This window comes from Rhinolophus sinicus, chromosome 7, assembly GCF_057876585.1.
Source record: "Rhinolophus sinicus isolate RSI-liver-muscle chromosome 7, RSI-T2T, whole genome shotgun sequence".
NCBI classification, from domain to species: Eukaryota; Metazoa; Chordata; class Mammalia; order Chiroptera; family Rhinolophidae; genus Rhinolophus; species Rhinolophus sinicus.
In genome coordinates this window covers 135,713-162,426 of record NC_142507.1, presented here as the reverse complement: position 1 = coordinate 162,426, position 26,714 = coordinate 135,713, and the positions used below count along the sequence as shown (strand labels likewise).

The window sequence follows — 26,714 nt, the reverse complement described above, 5'->3', positions numbered from 1 at the left end:
TCAGAGGGGAAGAAAGCCATCCAGGACGCTGAGACGAGCAGATGCTCGGGACTCACCGTTCGCCCTCCCTGTAGGTAGATTGTAGTTATTTCGGTGATCACTCTTATTGTGGGCAGGGCCCCAATTCACTTTTTATAAATTGAATTTATTGGGGTAACATCAGTTAATAACATTACATAAATTTCAAGTATACAACTTTATAATCCATCTGTATTGTGTGCTCACCACCCAGAGTCTAGTCTCCTTCCATCACCGTATGTTTGACCCCCTTTACCCTTTTCATCCTCCCCCACCCCCTTCCCCTCTGGTGACTACCGTTCTGTTGTCTGTATCGGTGAGTTCAGTTTTATTTACTTGTTTGTTCATTTGTTGCTTTTCGTTTTATATTCCACATGTGAATGAAATCATAGAGTTCTTCTCCTTTTCCATCTGACTTATTTCGCTCAGCATAATACTCTCAAGATCTATCCATGTTGTTGCAAATGGCACTATTTCATCTTTTCTTATGGCAGAATAGTATTCCATTGTGTATATATACCCCATCTTCTTTATCCAATCATCTATGGAAGGACACTTTGGTTGTTTCCATGTCTTGGCCACCGTGAATAATGCTGCAGGGGTACATATATCTTTACATATAAGTGTTTTCAATTTTTCAGGTAGATACGCAGAAGAGGGATTGCTGGGGTCATATGATAATTCTATTCTTAATGTTTTGAGGAACCTCCACACTGTTTTCCATAGCGGCTGCACTAGTTCACAAATCCCAGCAACAGTATATGAGGGTTCATTTTTCTCCAGAGCCTCTCCAACACTTGTTATTACTTGTCTTATTGATAATAGTCATTCTGACAGTTGTGGGGTGATATCTCATTGTGGTTGGGATTTTCATTTCCCTAATAACAATAAAGTTGAGCATCTTTTTATACGTCTGTTGGCCGTTTGTATATCTTCTTGGGAGAAGTGTCTGTTCAGGTCCTTTGACCATTTTTTTATTTTTTATTTTTTTTTTATTATTGAGTTATATGCGTTCTTTATGTACTTTGGATATTAGTCCCTTATGCAATGTGTTGTTTGCAAGTATCTTCTCCCATTCAGATGGTTGCCTCTTTGTTTTATTGATGGTTTCTTTTGCGGTGCAGAAGTTTTTAGTTTGATATAGTCCCAATCATTTATTTTTGCTTTTACTTCCCTTGGGTTTGGGATGAAGTTCACAAAACCCCTCTGAGACCAAGGCCTTTAAGTTTAGTGCCTGTGTTTTTTTCCCATTTATTTTATTGTTTCAGGTACTATGTTCAAGTCTTTAATCCATTTTAAGTTAACTTTTGCATATGGGGTCAGATAGTGGTCTAGTTCCATTTTTTGTTTTCATGTGGCAAGGCCCCAATTTAAATTCTTTAAGGAAAACGTGAAAGTTTGTCTTGAGCCCGCAGGGTTTCGATTGCCTCTAGGTCAGAATAATCCATATATGACAGAGGCACATCTTGGGGCAACTCGTTCTGAACCCCTCCAGTCTATTGTCTAGGCTGCTTCATAATTTTGATGGTTAGAGAGGAGTCTCTTTGAAACTCCTAGTTGAAACCACAAGCCATCCTGGATATCTTATCATTCTTACAGACTTGAATTTCACCAAAACTGTCGTAAAGGCCATTTTATAATATTCAATAGTGATTATCTTCCATTTCATCAAAATGGTAGAGCAACACCAAACAAAATAGTGGAACACAGGGTTTCAAGACAATAACTCTGAAAAAACTATGCCCCCATTTTACCGGTGAGAAACAGCCCGAGAGGTTAAGGTTTGGCCAAGGTTGTTCAGCTAGGAAACTGCAGAGCCTAGGTGTAATCCTGTCCTGAGTCTGACAGCTCATCTGTCGTTCTGTACACCTTTCTGGAGAGGCGTGAGTACGTCTCAGCCACGAGATTGCCTGAGCTGAAGGTGAGATGTCATCTGTCGGTTGTATGAGGGTTTCTTCCAAAGTCTCAGCCTTTAAGGGCGAAAGTGGTGGCTTGTTGGCTAAGAAGGAGGAGTTTCCAGACTCAGCCTGGGATTGGAGGGTGGGTGGAGGAGGTTGCGAGAATCGCTGGTAGGACCAGAGTAGCTCTTGTGGGAAAAAGGGGTTGCACAGGAAGGGAAACAGGGCTGACCTGAGAGCATGCTCCCCAGGGACTAGGGCCTGTGTGCTGCTGGCAGCCACACCTGCGACTCCTCCCCTGGTCCTTGGGGCAAACAGAGGAGACACGTCTCTACCTGCACTGCCCTGCACTGCCCCGCCTGGTCACAGGGAGTTTGGTAAGGTGCTTCTCAAGCGTACACGTACGCCTGTCTGGACATTCAAGATTTGCACAGCACTGCCCATCGCCTGATCTGAAAGATTGAGCAGGGTCCCTGAGCCCAGCTCACGGAATGAGCCCAGCTCACATCTTCCAGGAGAGACGACAAGGAGTTTGCAGCAAGGAGTCTTCCAGGCACTTCTGTTTCCCGCAGCACTTCGGTGGCTGGGTGAGAAGTAAATTGGGACGGCAGATTTGGGAGCTTTAAAAAAGGCAGCTAATTTGTGCCTGATTTTCAAGGTCAGAGCTTGGGGCTTGAGAAGCCTTCCTGAACTTTGGGGCAAGAAGTAGGACCGAGAGGGCCAGGGTTTCTGGGTCCCTTCCTGGAGCCTGAGAAGGGTCTGTAGGCATCGCCCGGCATGCAGAATTGAACCATGGGACAGACACCCCGAGGCCTGTCAGACAGGGTGCTGGACAGCGTTCCTTCGTGGCTTGCATTTGCCGCCTTCTCACCGTCTGTGTCTTCCGTTCTTCGGCCTGGACAGCTCCTCCATTCCGACGCGGACATCAGTACTTGAGCTGGTACAGGAGGCGTTATGTCCGTTACTGTCTTTCATCTCTGAACGTTTCTGTTGGAGTCTCTTTTCTGGGCACAAAACAGCCATTTGATGATGCCACTCCATTCTTGTTTTTTAAAAAAAATCTTTTCAGTGTTTCCATGATAAATACCCTTGGGATGAAATCTAGCCTCCCTAAATGGACAAAAACATGAGCAATACAGAATCATGTAGGCGTATAAGTTCTCAAAGTCTCTCCCTCACCTCTTTTTCCCGATATTGATGATCTCTCCTGCTAACTGCTCGGGACGTATTCTTACAGACTCTTTAGAGCAGATGTTGACATTGCTAGGTAGGTGCATGTATGTTTTCCAGCAGTGAAGTCATACATGTGAGCCGCACACCTGCGCACCCCTCAGCTCGCTTTGTCAGGAAGGCTGCACAGCGCGCTGTCACCTTCCTGTTTCACGCAAGCCCTTTGCAGTGGGCTGTCAGGGTGTTTGCATTCCCCGCTGGGACGCACCTCATTGACGTAATATCCTCGTTGTATAATCTTTGCAGTTTTGCACGAACAGGCCTGGACTGCATTTCCTAAAGTTGTAATCACTCGGTCAGAGGCTGTCCAGCATGCACGCCCACCGGCAGTGTATGAGCATGCCAGGACTGTCCCCTCTCCCCGTAGGTGTGAGGCCTCCCTAAGGAGCCGCTCTGGCCATGCCTCACTCCGGTCAGTCAGCACTCAGCTCCTTCTTCGTCAGGTGATGGTTTCTGAGCTCTGGCACTGAGCCAGTCCTCTTCCTGCCATCTTTGGCTGCAATCACAAATCCACTGGGAGTGTAATTACTACTTTGTTAATGAACCATTTTAAACTAGTTTTATAACCTTACTCATTTTTCCTGACTTTTTGGGCAAACCTTTAACTTGGTAGCCAAGTATTTTGAGATATTTGTAAGTGGAAAAACAATTTATATTCTCTCCAGGTACATTTACTACTTCAGGCAAATATCTTGTCTATGAAAAGATGTATTTTAGGAGGTAGAGCTTTCCTTCATGTTTTATTCGTTTTATAACCCTGCTTTTTAAGCACCAAATTTTATTTGTGTTCACTTTGCATATGTCTGCCCTCTTGCATTTAAAATCCCCATTACACTCTTCCTGGATTCTTTATATATATTAAAATTAAAACATGCTAACTTTACCTTTTTGCATTTTTCTTTACATTTTTTGCTTGTTTCAACTTAGTATGGATTCTATTCTGATAATTAACTATTTTTCCAACATAAGAATATCCTGTGGCTACATTAACCACTTGCGGTTTATGAAGAGTTTTGCATGGAGAAGGTCAGACCTCTTTGTCAACACTGTCAAAGCCAGCATCGTAGCCCAGAAGTAAAATGTGACTTTGCAGCAGGCATTTATGGAGTAGCTGCTTTCTTACGTTCAGCTAATCCCTTCCTAGAGAACCTTTATGTAGATGGTTGGCCCCACACTGGTTTTGTGGAATGTACAATTGGGAATGCGTTTGCTTTTTGTCAAGAGCATAGCATTTGCTTTGAATCTATGTGTACACGCTTTGTATTTTGACAAACATACCTAGAATTGATTTATTGCTCACTTGTGTTTTCTTCTCAGAAGTCCACACATTTACTAATAAATGAGTTGGTGCTATTTCCCATTTATTATTAATACCATGTCAACAAATAATTCCACCTGGGTACCTAATAAATTAATCAAAGCAGTTTCCACTAGATGTGCTGAAGTCTAGCCTGGTGGTCTCCAGCGGCTTCGTGTGATTGTACTTTCATTCACTTTAGTTCCATAAACATTGGCGGCACATGAGAGAGACAGTGATACACTGCAGCTTATCCGAAAACAGGTTCCCAGGTGTGGGGTGGGCCTCTGACCTATGGTAGTGACAGAATTCTGGGTCTTTTCAATACAGGACTTTCTGTTTGGTTGGTCTTGTTTGTAGAACCAAGTTCATATTTTCCCATTTTTGTAGGAAAGAACATTTTTTCAAGAGTAATGGAAACCATCCAGGTTTTTTATTTTTAAATGAAATAAGTACAGTGACTCTTTAGTCTCATTTGAATACCTTCCAGTTTTCATGTGTGACTGACATTTTACTTGTTTTACTCATTTATGGAATAAATAGTTGATTTTCTTGTTTTGTGATTACCTAAATGCAAACATGAGTTTATTTCAATACTTCTACTTTTCAGAATATTTTTCTCAGCACTTGGGCGAGTATGAAAATGTACTATCAGCACTTGAAGACCTAAATCTTTCCATCCTGAAGGCAATGGGCAAAACAAAAAAAGTAAGGAAATGTTGGTGTTTATTTTTCTCTAAAATCTCTCCTTTGAAAAATATTTTTCATGAACATCATACCTATTTTCTAATGCGTCAAAAGTATCCATTTGTTTTTCTCACTGATAATTCATCTTTATTCATGTTAAATGAGCTGTTTTGGTCATTCACAATAGTTACAAGATGTTTACGAGCTGTCAGGTACTGTGCTTCGTGCTGAGGATACAACATAGGAGCAGTTCAGGCAGCTGTTACCTGATGTGAAACAAGTGTGCAGACGCCCATCACAGTGGGTGCGTGTGTCTGGAATTCCTGATTCTTGCTGCAGGGAATGACCCTGAGCGATCAGAGATAGGGTAGTTCTAGCTCAGCAAGAACCAGACTCTCGGGAGGGCGTTCAGGGAAATAAGGATGGTCGATAGGCTGAAGAGCAGAAACCCCGAGAGTGGTGGGCGCTGAAACGGGGGTGGGAGGTGCGGACACGCCTTTCATGATATTGCTGACGAACCTAAGGGTTTAGGCCCGTGTCCTAAGTGCAAACTAATCAGCCACTATTTTAAGCAGAGCTGTGAAAACTCATGCTGTGTTTTGAAAAGACCATGCAAGAATTAGCTTGGAATTAGGGTGGAGAACATGGGGTAGAATCAGGAAGGTTAGTGAGGTGGTGAATTCACTGATCCAGGGAGGGTGGCAGTATTGGCAGAGATACGGAGAAAAATAAATGAATGCAAATACATCTGAGATCCTGGCGGTAGAGCTTGGAGAAGGATTGGATGTGGGCGTGGGAGGGAGAAGGAAGCGTCCTGGCTGAGGCCTAGTTTTTAGCTTGTGTACCTGGCTAGTAGCACTGCCTGGGCAGAGAGTGCTGGGGAGGCCCGGGTTTGACATGGGAAGAGCCGACGTTCTCTTTCAGACGATCGAGTCCAGGCTGCCTTTGAGACGCCTAAGGAAATGCAGGCCAGCCTGTGGTACCCAGGCCTGGGGCTGAGAGGTGAAGTCCAGACGGGGCTAGAAGCCTGTGGGTGTCAGTCATAGGCAGAGAGCTTGAATGATGGCGTCTGCAGACAGAAGATCGTGTGAGGAGGGGAGGGGACCCAGCCCGAGCTGTAAGGGACTCCAGCTCTTGGTGACCTGTGGAGAGGATAGAGCCAGTGAGAGTCGAGAGTCAGAGGGGGTGTGGGCAGAGGGTGCAGAGGGGATTTGGCGAAGTAGGGAGTGAGCAGGACTTGACCAGCACGGAGTGCTCAAACGCCATGAGAACTGAAGTTTCCGTTGCCAGAAAGCAAGGAGAGGAATGTCAGCTTACAAGGCGCACACCAAGAAATGCAGTTCTCCAGCATGCGTGGGGTTTCTGGGCAAAGGCGGCAGACGTACACGTGCACTGAGCTCTGCTTGCCTGAGGCCCCATGAAAAAGACTGAAAGGAGATTTTTTTAATGGGAAATGTATAGCAACAAAATGTGGAAACTGAAAAGCAAACGGACATGTGGTAGCTGCATCTTTATCAACCCGGGTGGGAAAAGGTCTTCGCATGAAAAAAAGAAAAGAAAAGAAATGGTCAAAAATAAAATTGGGAAAAGGTTCTTTGTAGCTCAAAGGGGAGTGAGCGCAGGAGACTAACAGTTTTCCAGCCTTTGTGCAGCTGGCGTCCTCTCGGTGCTTCCAGCACAGTGGCCCTTCCGAGGGAGAAATCAAACGTTTCCTTTTAAGAATCTCTGTATATTTTTACCCAGATGAAAAGTCCTATCTCAGTAGGAAGGGCTGGCTGTTCTGGGCTTTCATGAGAAATGAAACTCCAGCCGTTGGTGGTTTGTCCCTGGCAGCACTTCTGTCTACTGTTCAGAGAATGGAAGAAGCGGGTTCCAACCACTCAGCTTGAACTCAGGACAGATACAGCCTGTAGTCACGACTGTCCTCCTCTCTCCTGCTGCCCCTGCCCCAACCCCCTGACCCGCCCTTGGGCTTAGCTGGATTATTGTGATTCGCTGTGTTTCTGGAACAAGTACCAGAGGTCAAATTCCATGGGGTCGTTTGAAAGCCCTGAGAGTAGCTAAAACCTGAACTTCTGACTGGAATTTCGCAAAACCACTAGGTTGTCAGCTCATTTTTCCTCCTGCAGGCGTGAGAAGCTAACTTACCCACATCACCATTTTGTGTTGTGCGGAGGTAGACTTCTCGTGCCCACGCTGACATTCCCCGTGGGCTGGGTTGTGTCCCGTAAGCCTGTGGGAAGGCTGACAGGAGCTTCTCGTGAGCTGAGTAACAGAATTCCCAGGGGGTTGTGGTCCCCTTGTGCAGTGACTCTGGGAAAAGGTCCAAAATTACAATATAGGTAGTTTATAGTTTTCTCCCGAAAGTTACTCTTCAAACAAGCACATCCTGGAATACATCTTCAGGGATAGTAAGACGAAAACAGACGAGTCCCAGCACCCCCGGGCCTGTCTCTTCCTCACCCCTGCACCTGTCTTTGGGGTCTGTGGTGTTTGTCTCCTGGCATCTGTGGACAATTTCACGTCAACAACCGCACCTCTCCTCTCTTCCGCTCACCGTGTACTTAGCCTCTTGGCCTCCCCGGGCTCTATATTCCTTTCACTAGTGAGACATCACAGTGTTTTCATGTAGGAGAGTTCTCACTGTAAAGGAGGAGGAGAGATAGCAGTAGGTCTCAGAATTCATACCTGGGGAAAACATCAATGATTATTTTTACTGTACTATTGATTACTATAACTACCATGTAGGATTTATCATTAAAAATTGCTTTTGCTTCAGGTAAAATGAAGGGGCTAAAATCATACCGTGGGTGGAATAGTGAAACATCCTCTGAAGCTCAGAAAAGGCAGAGACTTTCATCATGAGCATTTCATTATAATCCTTTTAACTATTTCCAAACATAAAATGAAAAAAAATATCCTTGGCCTTCAGAGCAAGCACAGGAAAACATTTTCCACAAGGCGTATTTGCCATCCCATGTGTTCCTTGAAATGGTCTTTTATGGAGTGTGTTTAGGAAGGAGAACAGGAGAAGCCCGTGAGGCCTGAGCCTTAGCGTCCTTCCCTCTCAGCGAGACTTGTGCCCGCTGCTGGCAGAAGGCACCCGGGCCCTTGGAAAGGCAGCTCCCCCGAGACGGCCCATGCGCTCCCGACAGGTCTCCAGAACTGCACACTCAGGCGTCCTGGGCAGAGGGACTCGCCACCCCCGTCTGGGCGGCGAGGGGCAGGACTGAGGTCAGAGACCTGACCGGTTCACGTGAGTCTGCTTGTGGGGTGTCAGAGGTGAGACGCTACGGCGCTGAGGTGAGCGCTATGGCTCAGAGAGGAGTGTGCGAATAGTTCAGGCAGAGGTCATTAAGGTGGTGGCTGGGACAGGAGGGATGAAGCTCCCGAGAAGCTGGGCGGGCCCAGGAGCTGCTGGCACCCGCCTGGCAGCCATGTCACTCGTACTTTCTAGCCATGGGCATGGCCTGACCTACCTGAGCCACGTGCCCAGACAGAATCTGTGTGACCTCCTCCTTAGCGCTTCAGGCCTGTTGGCTGTGAGCAGGGAGGGAGAGGAGGAGGCAGTGCCCGGCCACGGTCAGGGCGAGCCTGCAAGTGGTCAGTGGCTCAGGGCGCACTGTGTCCTCTGTGCTTCCCAGGGCCCTGGCGAGGGGCGGCAGCGAGTGGAAACATGCTCGTTTCACAAGTGTGGAAACTGAGTCACAAAGTACTTCAATGCTTTTTGATGTCATAAAGTTAGTGAGATTTAAACCTAGTGATTCTCATGTCAAACTTTTTAATTTAAGGCTTATGTGGTCCTGTATGGGACATGTTTCAAATATGCAATTCTGAGTTGAATCATGGCACAAAAACTTCCCGTGTTACAGGTGTTTGGTCTTTGAAACAGTTGACCTCTGCAGAGTTCAGCTGTGGACCAGCAAAGGCTGGAGACTTCCAGCTCCTCTGATAAAGTTATTTCTAATTTTGTTTTTGGCAAATGAACAAATAGGTGTCCAGAGATTAGTGTGACTGACATGTGAAGAACACATCAAAGAAATTGCAGACAGGAGATGATATTAAATGTTGAAACAGTAATTAAATGTTGAAAGCAGAAGATGAATGGTGCATAGCAAAGTTCTGGGCAAGGGAAGTTCACACATTTTTAAATACACTCTATCGTCATCAGAGAAATAGATGGAACTGTAATTAGGAAGCAAGGGAAGTTGCAGCCCATGTCAAACAAGGGTTGTTGGCCTTTTTAGGAGAGTGAAATATATGCAAAGACAAGCTAATACCCTTGAGAACAGGAGGCAAAAATATTGGTGGACTTGTGAGTGTAGATAGATTTCTGAGGGTCCATAGGTGTCTGTGTAGGAGATCAGCTGGTTTTCCCTAAACAGCCCCCTAGTGACGCCGACCGGCCTCTCCGTCCCTTGTGCATTGCCTCCGGAGACCCACGTTCACTTGCCGAACACACGGGGAGGGGCCTGTGTTCGAGCTCACGTCCTCCCTCAGCGGACCACCTCTGTGTCCTGATCACATCTGCTCCATTCTGGAAAACTCAGGTGTGCTTGAACATGGGAAAGTACACGTCTACCCTGATGGCTGTTCTTTCCAAGCAGATTTTTCTGTTTCACCATTTCTACATAGTTTCATAAGAGTTATAATTATTTTTTTCCAATTCTAAGTAGGATTTTTATTGGATTCACATTAAACTTGTAAAGTAATTTTGAGAGAAATATCTCTTGGTAACATTGTGCCTTCCCATGCAGGTGCATATCTGTTTCTAGATTTATTCAAGCTTCCCTGTACGTCTCCTTACGTCACTTTATAGATGATTTTATATTTCTGTAGCTTTTATAAATGCTCTGCCTCTCCATATTCCTAACAATATTTGTGGCATATTGGAGAATGATGGATTTCTGTGTATAGTCTAACTGGGTTAGCTGCCATCTTGAGTCGCTGCTCTGTGACATGCCATTTGTCTTCCTTTGCCGACCTCATGAGCTTGAAGGTGAAGGCCCATTGCCACTTCAGTGGCAGAACCAACCCACCTTATCTGCAGTGTCGCGTGCTGACTCCCCTCCCATCTTTCTCATCTGAATTTGGAAGCTATACTTTATGCCTGTTGTATTACATAAATTTTGAGTTTCTACTTCAGTGCCACAGGTGATGGTAAATTATGACTCTGCGCCTGGAAATCTTACATACTAGAGGAACAAGATAATTTTTCACAAAATTACATATAAGTTTTAAAAGATTAAGTCACAAAATCCTACAGACTCGTAAAACATTAACAAATTCTTTATATATTTTTATCGGAAGAGAAAAAAAGCAGTAATAATACAACAGTGAACACATAATGTATTTAATTAATTGCCAGTACATTGATATAGGCCATGAATAAATTTGACATTCAAAACAGAAATCAGTGTTAACTGAGCAGTCAGATACAACTTCAGGAAGAGCTGAGCCTCAAAGATGGGCTGGATGTTAACATAGAAAGAAGAAAGAAGAGTCTGCAGGGAAGGACCCTTCTTTCACCTTTTAAAGCCGGCCGTTTGGGGACTGGTTCTGTCAGAGGGTCGCGTTCATGTCCAGAAGTGATGGCTTGTTGATGGAAAGGGTCAGCTTAGCCACGTTACACCATATTTATTGTTTCTTGAAGGAGTATACAAATGGCAGGCAGTGATCTTGTAAATAATCTTGAGTTGAAAGGACTTAAAAAAAAAAACTAACCAATTCCTAGGCTGTGACAGTTAGAGGCCCCGGGTGAAGCGAGGGGCGCCCATAAGGAATCACTGTCTTGGTGCTCACTCTGCTTCCAGGCTTTCCCGACAGTCCTGCCACCCCTGGGGCCCCCACCCCCACCCCCACCCCCACCACAACCAGAGGGAAGATGAGGGGAGGAGCTGCAGTGTTTGCTGTCCTGTCCCTGTGGTTGTCAGTAGCTGTTCATGTCCTTCGTGGAAATCTTTGTTTTTCTTTCTTAAGTTGCTGACTGGAGAACTTATGTTCTTAGTGGAAGTGGAGAGTTAATTTTCTGCTGGTGAAATGTGAGTACCAAGTACACACTGTGTGTAGACAGAAAGCCGGTTTGCGTCGCCAGGCGTGCAGATCTGAACCACACTCGCCGTCATGCTCCCTGCTCCCGAACAGCTGGTATTTGGCGCATTAAAGCTGCAGAAGGGAGACAAGTGAGAGCAGACATTTCCGGGGGCTCCACAGCGCAGCACGTGGCTCTTTGTCGTGAGGCTGACGCTGCGGGTGACTCAGCCTTTGCGTGTGAGGGAAACATTGAAATTGGGCTGTGCTGTGTTCCTCAGGGCTGACAAGCGTCAGCCACTGTGAGGTCCAAGTTATGTTTGTCCCTTTCCTGTTTTCCATTGCAAAAACACTGTTTCTTAAGGATTAGTTTGCCAAAGCCCTGATTGAATAGTGTATTTACAACAGAATGAGTGTGTGGGGCATCACACTGGTCCTCCTGTGTGGCCCCAGGACACCCAGTGCTGTGTGATGTCCCCTTTGGAAAGATTAGTTCTGTGACCTGCCACGTGTGCCCGAGCACGTAACCGGTAGCGCCAACAGCCCTGCAGGGTCACAGATGTGTGATCTCATCTGTGGTTCGGCTCAGAAGTGACCCACTCCTGGAGCTCCTGTGTCTTGGACCAAATTCTGTCTGAGTTCTGTTAGGGATCACATCCACTTTTCAGGACCACCCAGTGCCCTGCACGTGGCCTGACTTGTCAGCCGTGCGAGGAGATGATTTATTTGTGCGTGCAGGTGTCAGTGCTGGCCGTGTGTTTTACTCTGTGAGATGGAACATCTACGCACGCAACCGCTTAGCTTTTGTTTTTGAACCAAAATGATAAGAATGCCGTAATACCACTAGCCTTTACTGAGCAATGACCACTTACCGAAGACTGGCTGAACACCTTTCGTATCTTACTGAATTCTAACATTTTATTTGGTCGGGTCTGCTTTGTTCCTGTAAATGTCTAAAAAAAACTGAGGCCAAAAAACAGTTCAGTAACTCACTCAAGATCACAGCCACGATGTGGACAAAAATCTCAAAGTGTCGCCCTGTGAATTTCTTCCTAGGTCTCCTTGGCTTGAAGCTACCATGGTTTCTAGTCAGTTTTTTTTTTTTTTTTTTTTTTAAATGACAAAAATCATGATTGGGTGGATAGAAGAGAAAATATTTTCAGACTTGTCAGTTGTTATATTTACCTCCTGCTGTGTAACAAACTTCCCCCCATAATAACAGTCATTTTATGCAGTTGTTGAGGGTCGGAAACGCAGAAGTTACGTAGCTGAGTGATTCCGACTCAGGTTGTCATGAGGTTGAAGTCAGCAAATCTAGCCCACACTCAGGGGAGGAGAATTAAACTCCACTTCTTCACGGGAAGAATAGCAAAGAATATGTGCATGTATCTTTCAAACCGCCGAAGCAGTCAGCTTTTTACTCTGTGTGTGGAGATGGAGTGGGGAAAGGGAATCTTTATCTGCTTTTCATATTAATATCTGCCTCCATTAAAAGCAACCTAGTTGGTTTTTAAAACTCTGACCTGCACGTCCGTTCCTTGTCTTAGCAGAGTGCCATTAATGCTGAAAAGTACTGAGAGTCAGTTGTGTTTTACCAGTAGAACCATGCCTCGGGCCACATACACAAATGGGTGTTTAATGAGCAGTGTGACAAGCATGTGTGACAGGGTACGAAACACCTTTTCTGTGTTTGAGTTAATAGTAAAGATGGCTATTCTAAAACAAGCTTTTAAAGAAGTACTTCAGGGGTACCAGCTTTCAAAGAGGGTTCCAGTTTGTACTGACTGAAGCTGCCTCAGCATGACTGCGTCTAGTCACTGGTACATCAGGAGAGCCTGCTGGGAAGGTAAGGGGCCTCCAGAGTCTCTCGGAGCAGAATGGTGCCATGCAGAGCTCAGAATGCACTTGGTGGGAATGGATCCGAGTACACACAGTAGGGACAGGAACTAGGAACGCCTTGTTCTGTCCAGTTGACGTGGACTCCGCCGGAGTACACGGCATTGAAACTGAAAGAAGATCTGTGGGCAGAGTTGCTGGTAGAAGGTGGGATGGAAGTCACATAATGATGGCAGAGAGGTGACATGAGCAGACGTGTGAGGGACAGTGCACTGTGGTCGCGCCCGTCACTTTGTACTTGCCTGTCACCCTGACTGCCTTGAGGTGTCTTGTGCAAGGGCTGGTTAAGGCCCCGGGAAATGTTTGAATACATAGCGGCTTGCAGGAGAGCTGAGCGTGTGTGCGCTGCAGGTCACTGCCCAGCATGAATCAGCTGGAAGGGAAGAGGGGTGGGGTGACTGCAGTCCCTTCCTGGACGGTGGGGGCACCAAACTGAGTGCCCACCCAGGGCACTAGGAAGAAGGTGACCAGGGAGCAGACTCACGGGATTGCCACCGAAGAGCCTGCCCAGGGCAGCAACATACCGGTCCCCCGGGGCTCCACCAGCGCCAGAGGCAGTCAGGGCCCCGCAAGGGGCCAGATGCGTCTGTGGCCAGCAGGTGAGGGAGAGGGGGGCCTGGAAAGAAGAAGGGTTTAGCTGCTGTAATCCCAGTGCTCGTACAAGCCTGGGTTTTGTATCGGGGGCTGTCTTTTAAAAAGCTGCAGGTCAGCGTCAGCTTCGCTCACAGTTGGGTTTTTCCTCGGTCCATTAGGTTACAACTTGTCTATGAAATGGCTTTGTCTGTGACACATCTTGAGGTCCTGATTTTCTGTTCTATTCTCTCATTTTGAGAGCTGTAACTAAGATTGTAAATGTGGCGGAACATGGCAGGTGCCGCTGAGCAATATTCTTAGAGTATCTGAGAAATGGAAGCCTCATTTCCATGCTGGTTCTATAAAGTGTGAGGAGGACAGAGAGACACCGTGTAAGTATCATATAAAGGACATTGATGCCATATTCAGTTAACTGTTCTCCGTTCCAAGTGCTTTTTTCCTGAGTAAATATTGTTAATAATGACAGTGATAGATAGACCCAGATTCTCTCTCAGTACGTCAGGAAATGCACGGTACTGGAAGAAAGAGGGACCTACTGCTATTTCCTTGTCAGTTATGCCTTTGAGTTCTGTGGAGGTCACTCATTTACAGTGACATATGGGAACTGTCCTCCCCCAAACTCTGCAAATTAGCATAAAGGCAACGGTGTCTCTGGAAGAACAGTGTCATAAGTGGGAGAGAGTTGCCTTGGGTCCCAGTCCTGCTGCTTGCGAGGGGGCGCCCCAGTGAGCCTGTCGTGCCCCATTTGTCAGCTGGGAACAACTGCACTTCTTCCCTCGGCTGTTGCGAGGGTGACGTAAGGTGCGTGCTGCATGTCTAGCGCTGTCCGGGGCCCATCTGGGGAGTCAGAAGAGACTGGTTCTCCTTTTACTTCCGGGTCATGCCCAAGTTTCAGCCTTTGTTATTGGAAAACACTGCAAAGCATGTGGTTGGGAGCTTTATCCAGATATAATGGGTTGTTTCTTAGAACAACAACCAAAACATTTTGTTTCTACAAGGAAGAAAGAAAACTCAACAGAGCAGCAAACTACTCATCTATTAAAAGTTTGGAAGGTTCATCCTCCAAAGAAAACCTTCAACCAGAAAGCCCTGTCCTGATTCTTTTGAAGTGACAAGAATTGTAGCACTCCAGAAACTTCCCTTCAGGGAAAGGACATAGGCTTCGGGTGGCCTGTGAAGCCCAGTCAGCAGCTGAGGTGATGGGCTCGTTCCTGGGAGAACGCCAGTCTGCTGGATGCACAGGGACGCATGTGTGTGTCCCGCGTGACCAACCAGGCTGCCATTTACAGACTGATGACAGTCAGTCACAGAGCCGCCCAGACCCAACAGGAATTCACCCCTCACAGTACAGGGCAGGGCTGAGAGCAGAGCACGGCATCTGGTGGGCCGTCTGCTCGCTCACATGATGGACACACACCGTCTGCAGCGACAGAATGCGGCCTCCTTTCCATCCTGGGGACAGACGGTGATACGCCGTGGTGCATGCTGGATATGCTTTCTGGATTCAGAAAAAGTCAGAATTTTGTAACTCATCCGGCCCCAGCAGTTTCAGTAAAAGAAGATTGAGTCAGGACGGCTTGGTCAGCATACAGGGTGCGTTAAACAGCTTCCGTCAGAGCGTCCGACACCATTGCCTGTTGGCATTGCTGAGGCACACAGTCTTGCACTAAAAAACAGCACACCCTCTCTGTTCTTTGAGAAGCTCAGTGCATTTCAGAGAGCAACAGGCACGTCAGGCGTCACAAGTAAAAATGAAGCCCCAGTGCCCTGGGGAAGTATGGGTGGCCTGTTAGCCTTTCGGCACGGACGCGGACTCTCGTAGGAGGCTGGCTGCTTGTGCCCAGTCAGGAACGCTCCCACTCGTGTGCTTCGCTCCCGGGAGCAGTCAGGGCCGCCTCCTGGGACGCACGGCTGGTGCGGTCAGACGGCCGTGAGCTTGAGCCGTGGCTTAAAGAAGAATTCCCTTTGCTGTTTGCTGGAGTTGCAGGAGAGGCTCTGTACTGTCGCTTACGTGCTCTGTATCCTGCCTGGTACAGGCATCTGTGCTTCCCTAGGCGGTAAAGAGAACAGCCTTTCAATTGTATCCTACACGTGGAAAGTCTCTGTAATCACACTACCGTTAGGAAAAGCCCATAATCACACACGCCACAATGGAGCTGTATTTTAATCAAGCCTCGGGGTTTCTTCTGAGAATAGACTCAGACAGGAAGGAAGTCCAGGGCCCGCCCCAAGGCCCTGTCTCTCAGCTCCCCACTTCCACCCACCATCACTCAGGACCCCAAATCCAAATTACAAACATAACCTTGTCTGTAGACCTGGAGTGGTACTAGTACCTGTGGATTGAAACCAATATTCCCCCGTGTCAGTGAAATCGAACATTATATGAACCATTCAGGAGCCTGTAAAGCCACAGAGCCCTGAAAACTGAAGTTTCAATGTGTGGGGCCTGCTGGGGCTGAACTTCTCCATGAGGTCTCAAGTTCAATGGAAGCAGCGGGGCTTGGGGCGTACTGGTCCGCGCCAAGGTGACGGAGCCGGTAGCTGCTCGGCTCAGGCTCCCGCAGGCCCCTGGCCCTGTCACATAGAAGCCAGGGTAATTCCTGCTGGTCCTGAGCATTTGGTGTCACAGCCACTGGGCATTCATTCAGAGGGCAGGCACTCAGCCTGGTTCCTCACCTCCCTTCCCACCCACAGTAGTTGATCTGTTTCACCCCGACAGCCCCTTACGTGGCACAGCAAACATTTATGGAGGACTGTGTCTGCTCAACTCCTCTGGAAAGCAGATGCCCCGAAGGAGTTAGGGGTGCAAGAGATCGGGGCAGGCGGGGTGGGGGGGAACTCCTGGAAGGAACGAGGGGACAGGAAGCAGGAGGAGAGGGAAGAACCTTCAGACGGTGACACAGGTCTGACACCTGGAGAAAGGCATGAAAAGTGGGCTGGAGGAGCCTGTGCCAGAGCCCCACCAGGCCAACGGGGAGCCGCGGAGCAAAGCCTGCCCATGAGACAGGCCCCATGTCAGATGGACATGGCCCCATTCTTTAGCCTTCACCACTGCCTGCGTGTGGCCTGGGCAGAGAATGGCTTGAGCAGGACATTTCATGGACCTGAATTCAGTCACAACTCACTTGTAAGCTGCCACTGCTGGAGGCTGTCAGTCAAGTCGTCTGCCCTTCTCGGAAAGCCTTCACTGCTGCCGCAGGTACCCGGCTTACACCGAGGGCGATTCAGGAATGCGCAGCGTCCACGAATCCATCCAGTTCAGCTTCAGGAGATCCTGTCTCCTAAGTCGCACAGGTTTTCCAGTCTTTCAGAGTCCAGTCTTAACAGGTGTTTGAACGTGATGTCCCGGGAAGGGAACCACCTGACGTCCTCCTTATCTAATCACGTAGCAAACCATAGTTGAGAGCTTGCTAAGAGTGAGAGGGTGGGACCCGCAAAATTCCGAGCTGGAGAAAGGTGAGAAACTCCGGGACAGAGACATGTGCCGCAAGGGGCTGTGACCGCACCAAAACAGACTGCCTGCACCTGGCCCTGCTGCGGTGTGTGACCTGCTGCTCAGATCTCATCTGTGTCAGAGCTGGATGACTGGTGAACACAGACTCCATCTGTCCTAGGGTGGAAGCTGAGACCCGTGTTCCCATCTCCTAGATTTGATGGAAAACCAAGGGCAGTGAATGGACTTGCCTACAGTCACACTGTGAGGCCATGGCCAAGCCTGCCACCCAACACAGAATCGCGTCCTCCATGAGGATCAAAACCATGATTCAGGATTGGGTAGAAATTCTCAAATTAGATGCTTTCCAACCAGTCGCTAACTGTTAGTACAGAGCCGCCTCTGAGCATAACGGAGGTTATGGCTGGAACCTTCCAGGCACAGGATTCTACAGTGGTTGCCATGGCAAAGAAGTAAAATCTAAGCCTCTGATTAAAGTGAACCCTTTTGTGAGACGCAGTAAGCTTCCTATCAGATGCTCATCACTGTCTCAGTCCTTTCATCTTCCGCAGCACCCCACGCCTGGAGCTCAAAGTGCCTACTGGAAATTTGCTGGCCGTGGTGCACATAATCACCAAATTAATTCTGCTCCGTCCATTTCGTGACTTTTTTCAGTAACATAAATGTACTTTAATCATTCAGAATATTTGAATGTTTTGATTTCAGTTATGAAAAGTAGATTGATAGTGAGGTTATAACTTATATTTGTTTCTTCTAGAATATAAATTTTACCTTTCACTATTAAGGTTTTTGAGTATTTGAGTCAATATGGAACATAGAAAACCTGTCTCAAATATGAAAGGCATAGAAAATTACAAACGAGATACCTGGCAGCCTAGAGCTATTAATTCTAGCATAGGTTTTGATAAATCTTCACCTGAAAGCTGTAATTGTTTCCGAGAAAAATCCTTGAGGCTGATATGATTTAAGTGTCTCTGCTCAAGAAAAACTGGGTTTCAGAAATTATGCTGCCTCTTTGCTACTATCAGCTGAAAGAGAAATTCGGCTGCAATTCAGACAACGTATTCCCTCCTTTTAACTGCCCGTTTTCTGCCCTGAAAAGCTTACTGCCGGCGGAGCCCTTGCGGGCACAGTGTTATAACCCAGAGCCTCTGACCGTCTGAGCCCCATGGGGCTGGAACTTGCTGCTTCTCTCCAGAGATGTGTAACACCGATCCAAAATTGATCACAAGGCTTTTTGTGTTTTAAACACTGTTTCATAGGAGGCCGCAGGAAAAGAGCACCTCTGTTCTAGCCTCGTCCAGGAGAGGTCTGTGATCTTGGGCGAGTCGCCTTAACCTGTGTGGACCTCATTTTGGAAATGAGGAATTTGGGTTCACTGATCCCTTCCAGGCCGTAATGCATTGTCTTCGGTTGAATAGCTGATTGCCTATGAAATTCAGTGACTTTCTGATGCTGGCTTTTGTTTTTCACATCGATCGACTATAGATATCTGTTACTGTTCTTAATTAAATGTGTCTCATGCCAAATGAGACTTTAGTGATCATATGTATTTAATGGTGGAACAAGAATGTTCCTTAATAGCAAACACTGTGTGTATTTAGTGTTTGCCTAAAACCTCATTTGCACCCTTTTTATGTTTTATGTGCGTTAATGTAAGACCAGTGTTTGTGAATTATGCATTTTAGTGTATACAACTGCAAAGGCAGGCACTTTTATTTCCTCCTGTAACACACCGTACACGGCTATCTTTACAATGGGAGATTAAGTAAATAATAAAGGTACTGATATACATATTCCACTGTTTCCTTTTCAAAGTAAAGACTAGTCAATGAACTATAAAGTAAAACTTCATTTAAAAAAAGATGTGAGAGTCATTTGAAAATAGAGGTTTAGAATGTTTCCGTTCTTAGTGTTTCTCGGTCTTTATTATTCTTACTTACTGTTCATGAATTTCTGTATCTTACTGTGGTGAGAACACTTAACATGAGATCGTCCTCTCACGTGTTTACATACAGAGCAATCCTGTCACCTGTAGGGACAGCGGACACAGCATTGTACCCTGAGACCTTGAGCCCTCGGACAGTAACTCCCGTCCCTTCCCCGCGTCTGGCAGCCGCCACTCCACTGACCCTCTGACTGTGACTATTTTAGATGTTGCATATCAATGGAATCAGGCAGTCATTGTCTCCCAGCATTTGCTTATTACACGTGTCATAATGTCCTCACGGTCCGTCCGCGTGGTCACGAATTGCAGAATTTCCTCTCTGTAAAGGCAGAATGTATTCCATTGTGTGTGTACACACCACATTGTCTTCGTCCCCTCCTCCATCTGGGACATGTAAGTTGTGTCTGCTTCTTGGCTGTTGGAAACAGTGCTGCAGTGAACAGGACGTGCTAACCTCTCTCCGACATCATTAATCTTTTGTGTAAGCACTCAGAAGTCACCATCGTTCTGTGTTTAGTTTTTGGACAAACCTCTGTAACAGCTGCATCATTTTGCATTTCCACCGACAGTGTACAAGGTTCCAATTTCTCCACATCCTCGTTCACACTTGCCTTTTTTTTTATAATAGTCGTTCTGATGTAACATCTCATTGTGGTTTTGATTTTCAGCTTCCTGGTGACTAGTGATAGTGAGCATTTTTTCATATGCCTGTTGTTCATTCATGTATCTTCTTTGGAGAAATATCTATTTAAGTCCTTAGTCCGTTTTTAAATCAGGTTATTAATTTTTTTGCTATTGATTTGTAAGAGTTCCTTATATATCTTGGAGATTAACCTTTTATCAGATACATGGTTTGCAAATATTTTCTCCAATTGCATTGATTGCTTCCTTTGCTATACAGAAGCTTTTTCATTTGATGTCGTTCCACTTGTCTTTTTATTTTTGTTGGCTGTGCTGTTGGTGTCATAGCGAAAAAAATGATTGTCAAGACCAATGTCTTGACACTATTCTCCTGTGTTTTCTTCTGGGAGTTTTCCAGTTTCAAGTCTTACATTTAAGCCTTTAATCTATTTTGAGTTGATTTTTGTATATGACATAAGATCAGGGTCCAAATTCATTCTGTTAATTGTGGAGTTGACTTTTTTTCTTTTTTTTTTCTTCTTTTTTTTGAATTTTTTTTCTTAGTTTCAGGTGATAGCAGTCCATTTCATTTATTTATTCATTTTTTAAAATTTTATTTTATGATAGCAGTCTATTTTAAACTGATAAGTTTAATCACATACCAAAACTCTGCACTGTAGCTTTTCCCTGTCCCCACATGTTATGCTGTCAGAGTAAACACGCATTCATATTGTGTATCTTTCAACATGTTAGTTATGGTTATACCTTAATATTTGTCTTTTAATTTTAATCCTAGAATTAAAAATGATTTACCGACCATCATTACAGTAATACACCATTCTGTATTTGTCTATATATTTACCTTTACCAGTGAGTTCCATACTTTCTTATGCTATTGTGTTGCTGTTTAGCATCCTTTCATTTCAACTGGAAGAGCTGTTCTTTGGGTAACCCTAGAGATGTTGGGGTACGGGATGGAGGGACCACCTCTCTCCCTCTGCAGGTTAGAGGATGAGAGCTAGAATTTTTCATCTCTGCTCTGTGCTGAGCAGGGAGCAGGATCTATGGCATCTACCAGCCCAAGCCACCATCTCGCTTCTCACCGGGCGCCACATTGTGCCAAGCCTGTCAGAGCTCCAAGACTGTCCAGACAGAAGCCAGTCCTCTGGTGAGCCCCCTCAAAAAGTTGGGATGCTATGTGCACAAACCTGAGAGAGGCTGGGAGCTAGTGGTGGCTTCTTGTTCATTCGGTGCTGTGCTGGGGCTGAGAGTTGTCCTGAATCTCCCTGTTGGCTTCCGGGAGTCTGCTTTCACAGTTGCTCAAGGTGCAGGAGCCTTTCAGTGAGTTTCTGGATTATTCACAGGGAAGTTAGGACTTGTTGCTCAGTCAGTGTCTTTGTGGGGGGCCTGAGGGCCCCGGGGTCCTTGCTGTCCTGCTGCTGTCATTCACCTAGTTATTATCTTCAGAGTAGGAAACTGGAGTCTGATTCCAAAGCCCATCCTCTTTCGAGCACACCTCAGTTGCCTCTTTTCCTGAAACTTCCCCGATTGTTCTAATACAAAACATACCATTAATGAGCTGCATATGGAGAAAAGGAATGAATTATGTGCTTACAAATGCCAAGGGTCTCGCCTCTGTCAACATGTGTGTCACACCCACATGCACATTATAGTTTTTGTGCTATCAGTAGTCCAATAAATAAATATTACATTGAAAATAAAATATCCTTTTATCAATAAAAAATACTTAAAATAATAATGCAGCATATTCAAAAACACAGGAAAATGAAGTCTATCAAACATAATGGGACTTAATATGTCAGAGAGCTAGTTTAGTGATTGTATGTAACACTGTAATTTTACATTTAATTCCACTCAGTCATTCTGCTTCTAGGAGTTTGCCTAAGGAAATAATTTAATATGTGTACAAAGAATATTCATCATATAAACTTTCTGATTTTTCTTACTATAAACAATCTAAATGTCCAAGAATATGGGATTGGATGAATAAATTAATGTAATGGAACAGACCACTCAGCCATTAATAATTATATTACAAATGGTTATTTGTGGACATGAAAGATGGATGTATTTTTAAGCGCAAACAGCTGAAGCACGTGCCATCGGACACATACAAAAGGGAAGACTGGTGCTCAGACTGTCACATTGAATTCAGACTGTTAATAGCTGAGACCCCCCCCCCCAATCACCCAACAGCTGAGTTCCCTTTATGAGAACTGTCGACAGTTCAGACGCATAGCAGTCCCTGAGAAACCTGACATGAAAGCGATTGTCATGCTCAGGGTTTTACTTTAAGGAATCCTAGCCCTGTTCTAGCTCGCCACAGGGAAACGTGGACATTCTGGCTTTCCAGCCGCACAGATGGAAATAGTCACGCAGCTGTGTTGCCACCTTCCACTTTGTGGTTCATGTAACATGCTTCTCAGTGACCTGCTGGAATGTTCTTAAGACCTGAGAAACATCTGTTCATCTCCTTGTTAATATACATGAAGGACTAAACTGTATTTGAAACCAGAGGCAGAATCTGGCTATTGGATTCTTAGATGAGTAGAAGTGGTTTTTGCCAGTCCCTCAAATTCCGGGTTTTGTTCAAAGGAACATGTGCCTTAAGCCAACATATCAGTTGGCTTATCAGGGAGCTCAGCACGCAAAGATTACAACCAACACACTTGTTGAGAATAAAAAGGGCCAGGCTTTGACCTTTTCCAGCTTGTTAACTATTGAATTTTCCATCTGCTTTTTTTGTCTTTCTAAGGAACTTGTGTGTATCTCAGAGAAAGAGCAGGAAAGACCTGTTCCTCCTGGGTCTGCAGTCCTAAACCCTGGGTCCAGATTGGGAGGAAAGAGGCTGACAAATGGCCCAGAAAGTGAGCTGAAGACCAGCAGTCTGTTCACAACAAAGTTGTGTTTCTCTCTGTTGCAGAGCCCATGTGAGCAGGAGGCTGGGCAGCAGCAAGCACTGCCAGCAGAGGCTGGACACAGGGGAAGCAGCTTGTGCCAGGGGGCGGCCAGGGCGCTCCAGCGAGTCCCCAGCTGGTCCCCGTTTTGCACGACCCTTTAAGCGAGTGTGGGGAGCTGCCATGAGCTAGGTTTCGTTCTGGGCATTCTGAAGGTGGAGATGATTAAGAAGTGTTGCCTCCCTTTAAAGAGCTGGCCTGAGACGGGGGAGATGAAGTAAACCACAGCTTACACTGTGAAACAACAAGTTCTGTACCGCGGGCAGAGAAAAGGAAGGGTGTTGCGGGAACACAGAGGGAAGGGAGCCTGCCTGTTCCTATGAGGAGAGGTGGTGGGTGTGGGGCAGGGAAGGCTGTACAGAGACGGCACCGTGAGCTGGGTCTGGGAGGATGAGCAGAAGCCCTAGGAAAAGATCTGTTTTCTTCCCCAAGGGGCGGGCAGCACATAAGAGCAGCGATTACCAAAAACGCGTAATCGTGCAGAGCCTTAAGCCCGCCCACCAGCCCTTTCAGTGTCAGGGGCTCAGCATGTCTGCCATACAGACCAGCTGGTTGTGCGTTGCCCAGTGTCATCTGGAGCGTCCCAGTGAGGACAGCAGACTCTGCAGAGCAAGATGGAAGTCTCAGCACGATAGTGTGTAACTTTGCTGTGATCACACAGCGCCGTGACAGCCAGCCGTCAGTACACCTAAGGCTAATGTCACCAAGACTGCGAGCAAACACAGTGAATCCTCAGTTCACAGGCATTTCTCTTCAAACAAGCGGGTATCGGGTGAGCCTCTGTGTGGGCCAGTGAGGCCTACAGAGGTCTCAGGCATGACCTTGGTGTCTGACTGCAGTGACTGGAGTGTTTCAAGTGGGTAAGGGGGAAAAAGTTTCATTTCCATAGCGCTGCCATGACAAACATTTAACATTTAAATGCGAGAAGCTGGAGGCCGGTGTGGGGCTGCATTGCTCAGTAGGTGGGCGCGTCCTTCACTTGCCAGGCTGCCCACAAGCAGCTGTAAAGCGCCTGTCATTTGCTTGGGGTCTGTCACGCTGCACACCAGTCGCAGTGACTATTGGCAGAATCTCTGACCACATAATTATGTCTTCTCATTGTAACCAGTTTCATTTCAACATCTGCTCTAGAAAATGGAAATGACTGTGGGGAAAGAATTGAGCACACCTTTCTTCTATCACATTTCCTTTTCATCTCAAAGGAAAGCTTTACTCAATTAAAAAACAAAAACTGAGAAATAATTTTCAAAATTTACTGCCACAAAATACTAACAAGCTATTTGATCAAATAAAATATTTTGTATAGTTTTTTAGCTTTAAGTAACTCACCAAAATGCCTTATGTTATGATGAGTATGTAATGTTTTGTCTTATGGTTAGTTTCTTGGGTAGAATTAAAGGTATTCAATTTTTTTATTTTTAAATAAGACCATTAAATACAGTTGATACACAAATTTTCTGTTGTTTACATGCAGAAAGTGAACTTGAAAAGAGACAGATGATTGATTGAAACCTTTTACAATTTCAAATTGGGAAGGAAATTAGGTTTTCTATGACATTCTGCTAACAGAAGAATTCCAAAGTAAATTACATTAGGAGGCCGCAGGTCCAGTATTCCCGGGTTTAGAGGTGATAGCAGCACAAAATATGTGTAAGTTGGAATGTGCCTAAGTTGTTTAGTCTGAGTTGTGAGAAAGCCGAGACCTGGAAAGATGAAATAACTAAGTCTTCTTAGTTTGGGCACAACCGTCCATAAGGTTCCCCAGCACATCGTGTCCCCTGGCATTATCTTGTCACCACCGTTCCTTTCAACCATGAAAAACATCATTTTGTTTAGGGGCGAAGCCACATAAATTTTTCCTTCACTGAGCTCATATGTGCTGTTCCCAGCCGAGGCTCTGAGTCAGGCTAAGCCGGCTGCTCCAGGACCGGGAACGGCTTCTGGCACCACTTCACCCCATGCCGCTCTGGTTGTCTTGTTTCTTGGTTCTCCCTGAGACTGTGGAGGACAAGCGGCCGCCACCCAGACCACGCTGGGCAAGGGTGACTCGTGTCTGTGGAGATGTCGCTTTACCTGGGGCCGATGACATGCCCAGAGCTCTAGTGGCTGCGGTGTTGTACTGCAAGTGACATGTCCCCCAAGGGAGGGACAGAGCACATTTAGAAAACTGTTTAAATATTCTGAGCCCAACACATGCTGAATTTTGAGATAACTGCACGTAATGATTTCCGCTTCAGTATACTATAGATGAGGCATAATAAATACATGGAGAGGGAAATAAGCCAATTGCTGAAACGTGACTGCATTTACTTGCTAACAAATGACACTATGGCACCGTCGTCATGTAAATGAAACAGAACAAACCCCGAGTAGTCACATTCCAACCTCTTTTCCAGATGTTTTTTATTTTCCTACCATTTTCTGTTCCATAATTCTACTGAATCTTGTCCTTTTCCCCAGTTGAGGCGGGTCACTTAGAGATGGGCTAGTCCAGTCACTTCTGCAGCACTGTTATTCAGCTTCTGGCGGGTAGGTGGGTCTCTTCTCTCCTCTGTCTCACCTTTTCGAAGATGAAGCTGAGATTGATGGGTACTTGGGGGGGAAACGATTCCTAGTTATCTTTCCTTGCCCTACTTCTAATGGCATGTGTTTTCTCATCCTTAGGACTACCAAGAGGCCTCCAATTTGGAACAATTTGTAACTCGATTTTTACTGAAGGAGACCTTGAATCAGCTGCAGTCTCTCCAGAATTCTCTGGAATGTGCCATGGAAACTACTGAGGAGCAAACCCGTCAAGAAAGGCAAGTTAAATGTTTTCACATTATGTCTTTTTAGTGAACTGTGTTTACAGAAAACCAGTTGAAGGGCATTGTAGTGACACTAGTGAAAACTAAAACTGAGAATTAACAGATCCCAACAGGACAGCAGGGGCCGCCGCTGGGTGCTTGTGTCTGTCTCTGAAAAGACCCTTCTCCTTCTCTCACTGCTCCTCATGTCTTCAACACATTTTGATGGAGAACGTCGTAGACGAGGAAGACTTTCAAAGGCTCTGTGATGATATGAAGACACATTTCACATAGTCCCAGTCCTTAGGGCGCTGACGTCTGTTCCATAAATAAGACGTGAAATCTGAACCCAAGATGCAGGGTACACAGTGAGCCGTACCATAGGCAAGGTAAAGCAAACTGCCACGGGATTGCACAAGGTAAAAGATTAAATATGGAAAGAAGGATGAAAGACAAGTTCACGGCATTTCCTGAGGACGTTTGAGCTCATCTTGCCAATGGGGATCATTTTAAAATGCAGAAATGATGGGAACAAGCCTTACAGGCAAAGTGAACGTGGATCTAAAGGGGAACCTGAGAATTCAGTTCCCATGATTATGGAAACAGGGAAAAGAGAATGATGGGAAAGGATTTCACAATCCAGTGCCAGCAACTATATCACTGAGAAGATAAGTAGTGATATTTTAACAGTTATGTAAATAAAAGCACTAATGCTAAAGAGAAAGCTGAGTTAGAAATGTGTAGAGGAGAAACCAAAATAATTCCTGCCAACAGTTGGTGCTTTCTTGAGTTGTCATCGTTTAGAGAAGAGCTTGGCAAAACTCTCGCTTATGCAACATATTTTTGCAAGTGTTACTTTAAACCTGTAGATATGACTTATCTAACTTTTGCATTTTAAATTAGGAAGAAACACACAGTTTTTTGAACAGGTTAATAATAGACTGTTCTGTATGGTTGATTTTTCTAAACAAATTAATGCATACATAATTATTAGGACATCTCAGAAAAACAATGGAATTTTCAACCGTGTGTTGACAGTGCTGTGAATGAGTGCGCACCACCAAAATTGGCCCAAAAAGCCTGTAACCTCAGCTCTCAGAGCTCGTGCAGCTGAAGAAGGTGCGCGCACTCCTTGCCGGCCCTGTACCGTTGCAACTTCCTGTTTCCATTGCACTGGGTGATTCCATATCAAATGGCAAAGTAGAACAATTAGTTCTAGAAAAGCAACAACCCAGTTTCTCGGGTCTGAGCAAGGATAAGGGAACATCATGAAGCCC

General features: G+C 45.8%; 1 protein-coding gene across 3 annotated transcripts in view; it reads left to right on the top strand.

Annotated features, from left to right (window-relative positions):
* NECAB1 (N-terminal EF-hand calcium binding protein 1) overlaps window positions 1-26,714 on the top strand; it is a 108,883-nt gene that overhangs the window by 62,257 nt on the left and 19,912 nt on the right. For all 3 annotated transcript variants that reach the window (XM_019726238.3, XM_088799326.1, XM_019726236.3), the window contains exons 5-6: window positions 5,054-5,151; window positions 25,316-25,452. In XM_019726238.3, coding sequence (XP_019581797.1) covers window positions 5,054-5,151; window positions 25,316-25,452 — 235 coding nt within the window. The remainder of the gene's footprint in view (window positions 1-5,053; window positions 5,152-25,315; window positions 25,453-26,714) is intronic.